General features: G+C 40.9%; 1 protein-coding gene across 1 annotated transcript in view; it reads right to left on the reverse strand.

The window, feature by feature from the left end:
- Positions 1 to 8,029, reverse strand: part of LOC311046938 (plasmanylethanolamine desaturase 1) — a gene marked incomplete at both ends in the record, with an annotated part of 30,641 nt that extends 22,612 nt beyond the window's left edge. The window contains 2 exon segments of the mRNA XM_084059518.1: positions 7,867 to 7,915; positions 7,919 to 8,029. Coding sequence (XP_083915644.1) covers positions 7,867 to 7,915; positions 7,919 to 8,029 — 160 coding nt within the window.
- Positions 8,030 to 9,317: the final 1,288 nt, after the last annotated feature.

Raw genomic sequence — 9,317 nt, forward strand, 5'->3', positions numbered from 1 at the left:
CTATTTTTGCAAACCTTTTAGAATTTGAACAGTGTCAATTTGGGGAGTGCTTCACATGAAAATGTCTGAACACCACTGTATTGCAGCATGCAGACTGATCATTACCTTAGTGGTGGTGAATATAACATTCAAATCCACATGAAAGTTTAGTGAAATAATAATACTAATTGCAAGTGATTTAGTTAGACTGGATTCTGTCCAATCAATAGACATAATAACTATAACCATAACTGAGTGCAGTGTAGCTTATTAATGTGCTACAGTATTTGTCCATTCTAAACTTGCTGTGCAATATGAATACAGAATAGATTCAGACTTCAGAGTACATTATATTACAGTATTATGGTCCTCCACTATACAATGTGACTGGAGAACAGATGTGGCAGGAGAGAATGTCCACCATGGTGACATCTACAATAGAATTCAAGTATTTTCTGGGATAACTACATGTTCCTGGTACACTGGACTACTGTAAAACTGAATCTCTAAAACATACATGCTGAACATACTGTACATCGTACTGTCCAACTCACACTGTCTTTTTGCCATATTTATTATATGTAAAACGTGTGAAACAAATCCCTGTGCACACATGCCTGTGAATATAAATGTGCAAAGCGAAGAGAATGTTTCTGACTCCAATACAGACAATCACACAGTGAGTGATAAAAAATACAAAATACAAATAATACACACACTGCAAACACAAGCCAGCCAGCCACAATCATCACACAGTGAAAACCACCTACAAAGCCTCAGACAAAAAGCCAGTCAGATTCAGAACAGAAGCCTGTCAGTAAACAAGAACAAGTCAGTACCCGACATGCCATACAGTAACCTGGCCCTTTCTTTCTTTCTTTCTTTCTGTTTTTCGTTCACCCATTTTCCCCTCCCAATCTCTCCCAGGCTCATTTGGAAACAGTAATCCATACATGTCAATGACTAAACAGTGGTGGATATTAAATCAGTCAAATCGCTGTGGATAGATGATTTTATACATAAACAGAAAATACTCCCCCCCCCCCCTACACACACACACACACACACACACACACACACACACACACACACACACACACACACACACACACACACACACACACACACACACACACACACACACACACACACACACACACACACACACACACACACACACACACACACACACACACACACACACACACTTGTTCTCCCTCTGTCCCCCAGTTTGCTCTCAGTAGACTGTCTTCAGATGGGACTTTGGGAGGGAGAGAGATGGGGGGATTGGGGATGGGGGGTGTGTGCAAAAAGTGGGTCACATGCTCAGAGAGAGAGAGATAATGAAAGTGAGAGACAGACAGAGAGAGGGACTGGGAGAGGAAAGTAAGAGAGACAGACAGAGAGCATCAAATAAAGACAGAGATGGGGACAAGGGGAGAAACAGACAGAGGACAAAGCCAAAATGCTAGTTAGCGAGGGAAGAGACAAAGACAGATGGGGGGGCAGAGAGGGAGAGGAGGTTGAATTCCCTTGTTCAGGAGGAGTGGATCAGTCACAGGCCTCGTTCCTTTCATCTGATCTCAACGGACCGCACAACCTGGGACACACACACACACAAAGATGGTGCAGAAAACATACACACACACTCACATCTACACAAGAAAACCAACAATATACAAACAGCAAATGAACATAATACACAGAAAAGTACATCACCGTACACACACACACACACACACACACACACACACACACACACACACACACACAATCATGACAGACAAACTCATTACCCTGTAGAATCCATAGCAACAAAGAGAGTGCTGTGGTAAATGAGATTCAATAATAGCATACCAACACAATGGCAGGCAATGCGCTCACACACACACTAAAGCATTACAGACACATTCAGCATGGGTCTTACTCACGCACATACTTGCACACAAATGCATACTGTATGAGCGCACATTCAGACAGATAGATTTGAACCCACATGGGAGACAGTTTAACTAGGTCCTGCTCCAGCCTGCTTCTCTTTAGAGACAGGAATAAAGATGGTCAGATTCCACCCAGTGTGTGTGTGTGTGTGTGTGTGTGTGTGTGTGTGTGTGTGTGTGTGTGTGTGTGTGTGTGTGTGTGTGTGTGTGTGTGTGTGTGTGTGTGTGTGTGTGTGTGTGTGTGCGTGCGTGCGTGCGTGCGTGCGTGCGTGCGTGCGTGCGTGTGCGCGTGCGTGCATGAGTGTCTGCTTACGTGCACGCATTTCTCTATGCCCTCATCTCTCCGGCATTCATCAAACACTATTCTTTGAGGCTGCATAAGGATAATCACACACATAAACCCACATGAACAATGCACATAAACACACACCAACACATGCACAAACAACCACATGTACACAGCTAATCATATTATATTGTTATATCCACAATTCAGCCATTTTTTTGTATATTGTACTATCATTTTTGTGTGCACTTGCATTTGTAGACCACAAGCCTTAAGATCCGATGTTAATAATACATTTTTGGACATTTTGGAGAGAATATGCTCCCATAATAGTTATTCTGATTTTTTGGGTTGATTGTTCGCCTCTTTCTAGCCTTATGCCGGGGACATAAAAAATGTGTCTTGACTCATTATTCTGAGTGTACACATTACCTTTGTACACTGAGGATTTAACACTCAAAATTACAATTTAAGACATATTCAAAAGGAGTAGTTAGTTAGCAATATTAACTTACAATAATGATAAAGCACCAGAAAGTATATATTGAGAAATCTAACAGTAAACGGAGATACTGCACACCATGCACTCACAAAGTTATTTTACAGTGTCTGACCGGAGCAAACTAATCCTCCATTTCTGCTGACTTTAGCATGGTTATTTCCTCTGGCGTGTACTTGCCCTATGCATACAGGGGTCAGACACACACACGCACACATACACACGCACACACAAACACGCACACTCAGAGGTGAAAGCCAAGTACAGTTCAGGTGATTCTCGAGGCACACGACAAAATCATATGGGTCCTGAACCCTGACCTCTATGACCTTAGGGTCATTAGTCCAGAGGCTGCGATCTGTGTATATGTAAGTCTTACCTGCCAATGTGTGTCTGTATAATGCAAGAACTTTTAAAGTGCAATAAGTTCCCACAGCCTGGCAGCGGGCACTATGAGTTTAATAGTTGTGCAATTCTATAGATGTTATCCTGTCTTCCTAGATCACACCACCAGGATCACTATAGTCTTGTTCTGTCCCAAAAAGTAATTGTGGAAAAGGGGATGTTTACTTAGCTTCCAATGCTACTGGTCTCTATTCAAGACCCTTTCTAAGACACCGAAAGCGTCCTCCACAGAAATTACGCGTCCTCCGTAGCCATGGGACAGATATTTGCTGTTTTCGGGTTATCTGGAACCATCAAATTTCCACTCTACACTGCATACCCCCTGTTCATATGAGATACACACGCCAAGTTTGAGGCCGTTTGGTCGGACGGTGCCTGAGTTATGCCTGGGACACACAGACAGACATACTGTACACACACACACACACACGCAGGTTTCATGAATTAATACATTAGAAGATGTGCAAAAACATGGCGGATAGAGAGAAATTTGATATTGTTGCTCTCAACAGTGACATCACTGTCATGTCGGGTAGAAAATCCGACAGCGTGTACGAGCACACATTTTCTGAAATAGAAAGACCACAAATAAAATACGTTTGGTAGAAGGGACGTCACAAAGCCCCACAAAAAGACAAAAAATATGAAAAAGTAAAATTTCATATCATAGGCCCTTTAATATCGATGATTACAGGATATAGCTCAAAGAATATCATTTCTTTTTGACATGCAACTGTACTGTACAGAACAGACACACTTTGGTGTATTATGAAAAAGGTGTACACTGAAACTAAGATACGGGCAGTTTAAGACACATTCCTGAATCAAGATGTTCTGTTCCTGGTACCAGCACCAGCATTTCACAGTTGGAATTGTAATCGTAAAGAGTTTCTGAAGCCCTGCAACTCTAACTGAAACCAAAGTATTTGAGCCAGGGCCAAGAGCTTGGTAGAAACACCTTATTCAGTCCACTCCTTTTAATGTGATAATGAAACAATTGCCTACCACTAACCTTATTAAGACTCTCAGACACCTTTTGTGCACACTCCACTTACAAGGCGTGTATTCTGTAGCAAGGTTTTTTCTGGGAGAGATGGGGGAAATCCATGCTTCTGCTTTAGATACTACCGCCCCCCACCCGCTCATACATTTTTATCACCATGGGGATATGTTTTATTCCCAAAGTCAGACAGACTTAAATACATGCCTTTCCTTTTTCAAAAATAATATGGTGTGTAATATGATATGTTTGATATTTCTGTAAAACCTGGCGTCCCTATTTTAGACAAATTCCATCTTCAATTGATTGTGTTCCGTAGTATACTTTAAGTTCCTATTTATCAGTATAACAATGAAAACTCATTATTAAATGTTTTGAAGAAAAAATACCATTAAGTTTCTTTTACATTAATTAATATTATATTAAACATTTTGTGTTTTGCCAATTATTTGGGGGCCCACTTGCAATATCCTCACAGCCCACCAGTGGGCCACGGCCCACAGGTTGAGATTCACTGCTCTATACTCATGCTGTACTCTACACTTTCTTTAGATCATTTTAGGTCAGTTCCTCAAAGGGAACTCGAGATCACACACACACACACACACACACACACACACACACACACACACACACACACACACACACACACACACACACACACACACACACACACACACACACACACACACACACACACACACGTATAAAAACTATACCCTGCCTGCACAACGACAAGTTGAGAGATAGCCACTGACAGCTGTATGCACCCAGACATTCATGCACATTGCCTCCGTTGCCAGATGTTTGGCAACGGATGGAGAATAGAAACAAGTTGTGAAGCTAGATCAGAGGAGAGGAGAGGAGAGGAGGAGTCAGTCGACCGAGACAATTCAGACATATGGCAGGGATGAAGAGAGGCGAGGGGATGGATAGAGAGACTCTGAGAGCAAAAGAGAGTAGCAGAAAGATGTGGAAACAGAGGGAGACACATCCAGCTGTTTGTCCATCTTGGATTTGCAGTAATGAGCCCGTCTTTGGCCCTATGGAGCATCACCAACGCCTCATCTAACTTCTCCAAACGAACAACCCAAAATGTAATTTAGATTTACCCCCTACCGGTGCCTAACTGTACCCAAACATGTAGACACAAAACAGCATGGCATCTCCTTCAAAGGATATCTAGACATTTAGCATTTTAGTAGATTATTTCTTTAGCTTTAAAGCTCACAATGTCCACAATAACTAGTCAGATTAGGTTAACCATATGAAGCTAAGTTTTAACTAGGATATGGTCGGGCAAAGTGAGTTTGAGCAGTTTGAGCTGCCAACAGTAACATTCAAATTGGTGTTTGAATGGGCAGTTTGAATTTGAATGGGCACTTGGGCAGATCTACAAGCAGATCTACAAGCTCACAACGCTTCGCAACGTTTGTCAACAAAATTAACACTGTTAACCAGCCCTCATAATAATCATTTGTATTCATCCATCCATCCATTAGACTACCTATCCATTCCAATCCCCCGCTATGAGAAAAGTGTCAGTATGATCTGTTGGAAGAAACATGAAGCACGTTTCCTCCAGTGAAGCTCCTTCAAAAAACTGTACCTTAAATACAAAATACAGTGTATAACATAAATAACAGCCTTGTTCATTTGCACACTACAGAACAATGAGAACATTGTCCCATTAGCTACTTGGGTGTAATCAAACTAAACAGAACTATAGAAGAATATTCACCATTTAGATGTATAAGTCATTAAAAACACAAATGTAATTCAACAAAACTTAACCATCATCTCTCTCAGACTCCACCTCATCAGATCCATGTTAATTTGCCAACATAATCAACAACTGCAACATTTGTTAGACTGGTATGGACCTGGACCTGTATACTGTATGTGTTCTTGTGCATGTGAGTGTGTGTGCACGAGTGTGTGCATATGTATTTGCACGTTGCCTGGCAATAGAATAGGTTGACAAAAGATCAGAGTGTAGATCATTAATTCCATTAATGGCAAAGGTCACTCATTTAAAAAAAATAGGACTACAGATCTAACCAGCATCCACTAGAGAGGAATTAAAATGAAAGGGTAAATAAATAAAGTTGAATTAAATAGTTGCAGTGAAGTAAACTGTTTTTTTGATCAGAGTACTGTTGCTCTTGTAACAAGTGGTCAACATGAGCCAACTAAAGGAACTTCAGTTGCTCAGTGAACTGCAAAGCAGTACAGATGTATCATGCTGCTGCATAATGTGCATGTTGCACATGCCTATCAAGACAGGTATTCTGAGTCATACTGTTGCTGCACCTTGTATCTCCATATTTCAATGTTCTATGTTTTGTTTCATAAATCAATGTCCTATTTTGTCGCAAAAGTTGCAAAAATTGCTGATCTACAAGCTCATGCACGTCACATCGCGATGTAGATCACCTATTATTTCCTCTATCTTGGGGGAAAAGACAAGGAACACAAACACACTGAACATTCCAATATGCCAAACTGAGAGATACAAGAAATCACCAATCCCATTCATGTGCAGACTCTTAAATGAGAGTGGATTTTAGATTTGTGTTTTAGGTTATTAGATTTTTAGATAGGCAATTGCATTGTTTAGATTTGGCATAGTATGTCATTTTGCCATGTTTACATAACAAAATAATATATATATATTTTGCTCATCATTTCTCTCTACACCAGCAGATAAACTTTTTGTTACCACCACACTCTGACTCCTCTGGTGCAATATCCTCCAATACCATTTACAAAAGTGATGGATCACACTTTTTTGTCTTTACAATGAAGGACAAACGTTTTGGCTATCCAGCCTTCGTCAGTGTCCAGCGACACCATCACTCCTCTATACCAGCAGTCATCAGCCACTGGAGTAGTGTGGTGATGTTAAAACACATTGCCCCTCTGGCTGTATTTTGGAGTTTTCGCTGTTTGTTTTGATAGCCCAAAAACATTGCTGTCTACCAAGACAATCAACCAAATGAACCAAAATACAGCGAGAGAGCAATGTGTTTCTGCAGTTAAACACCATTCATACTACTGGTTGATAACTTCTTGCATAAAGGGAATTGGTAATGCATTTATTGTTTTGTTATTTAAACACAGGGCAAAATTACGTACCTATGGCCTTTAAGTCTGTCTGCGGGTTTTATAAATACTAAGCCGATGCCCATTGGGATCAATGCCTTTTGGAAACTAATGTCCACTTGGTATATCAATACCAATAAGTTTGAAGTCAATTGGTCGGACAGTTCTCAGATATGTGGGGGCAAACAAATGGATGGAGGTTTGCTCAAGATTCACCAAGGAAAAGTATTGGCAAGAGCGTGTGACTAAATAATAACTTCATATATATATATATATATATATATATATATATATATATATATATATATATATATATATATATATATATATATGTGTGTGTGTGTGTGTGTGTGTGTGTGTGTGTGTGTGTGTGTGTGTGTGTGTGTGTGTGTGTGTGTGTTATGATATGATATATTCCAAAGGTGTGTAGGCCTATTTATGCCATAGATATGGGTGAATGCTGCTGCTATAGCATAGAATGAAATACACAATATTAAGCCCATTAACATTCAATCAGCATTTTAACAACAGGTGGGCCTAATATTAAATTACCATGAGGTGTAACGTGGTGGTCCGCTGCTTAGGCCTTTTAATGACACAGTACAACCCCGATATGGTGATACATCAGACCGACAGTATAAACGGCTGTTACCGGGAGAGTAGAGCCTGGCTAGCTGCCTGGCTCCGGCGTGCTGCGGTCCCTAGCGAGGCACCGCGCTCCGGGCAGCCGCCCCGTGCTCGTTCCCGTTCGGATCCTCCTCCGCCATGGACCGGTGTCTGATCTGGCTCTCACAGAGAAGCAACGCCGCCTTCATCCTGCTGTTGCTGCTGCTCCTGCTGCCTCACTACAACACATCTATTATGGATCTGTGTTTGGCACTAATTAACTGCCGCCGTTAATCTGTGTTTGACTGCTTTGTTGAGCACGCTGGCTGGTGGTGTTGTTGTTGTGGTGGGCAGTGGTGGAAAAAGTAGGCTACTCAACTCAACTGTAGCAGATCTACAAGAAGATTTGCCGAAATGGGCTGAAGTGGCTAATGTATGTTTTTAATAATAACACAATTCTACAAAGTAACTAGTAACTAAAGTTTTCAAATAATTGTAGTGGAGTAAAAGTAGGCTATAATATTTGCCTCTGAGATGTAGCCTAGTGGAATAGAAGTAAGTACAGAACATTGGACATACTCCAGTAAAGTACAAAAAATACCTCAAAAAACGTATTTACACCACTGCTGGCTGGTGGTGTTGTGGTGGGTTGGCACAGTGATGCACGGATCTGATCCGTGAGATCACCGGAACAACTGTCACTGTGCCACCCGGAACTACAAGAAATACAACATCACTCACATCCAGGATTATTATAATATAATGAAGTGTAGCCTAGGCCTACTGGATCTGCAAAGTTCTAACACCGAATGTGTTTAGCATTGTTTTTTCATTGCTTTTTGTCGATACGCAACTCTGAGTTAATTGCCAGTCATGGAAACTAAAGGTTATCACAATAATAAAGTGATAGAAACGATTGCTCAAAGCTTGCATATATGTGGGATACACACATTTAATAATACAATCTTCAACATGATTTGGTTTCTAGATAATCTGCATTGGAATTCAATAATTGGAATAACCATTTGATTGATTGATTGATTGATTGATTGATTGATTGAAAACTTTTTTAAACAGAAATGCAAACAGCAGGGGTACTGTCTTGAGCTAAAAGAATAACACAAAAAAAGTCCTGAGGATCATTGTGGTCTATAGTGTTCCTGATCAGATTTAATTACATGCTTGAGGGGCTTGTGTGGCAATAACAATTTAAATAAATAAAAGGCCAGCTTCAACACTGGTGAATCTTTCCTTTTAGGCATTTGTCTGTGCCCACCTCCTGCTCTCTGTTAAGCAAGTCAGTGCAGTATGCGTGATGGTGTTGTGAGTCTGAATCAACAAGCTGCCTGGCATTAGAGCCAAGTGGGAATTTAATATTCAAGGACAAAAGTGCAGGCCCATGTTGAGGTCATTACCCACTGACCAATTTGTCCTGTATAGGTGAACTGCATGGGGTCTTTGGGATGGGGCATTATCAGTCAGAAAGGCTTGAGGTCA

Source organism: Gymnoscopelus microlampas, assembly GCF_963454915.1.
Source record: "Gymnoscopelus microlampas genome assembly, chromosome: 6".
In the NCBI taxonomy this organism is placed as follows: Eukaryota; Metazoa; Chordata; class Actinopteri; order Myctophiformes; family Myctophidae; genus Gymnoscopelus; species Gymnoscopelus microlampas.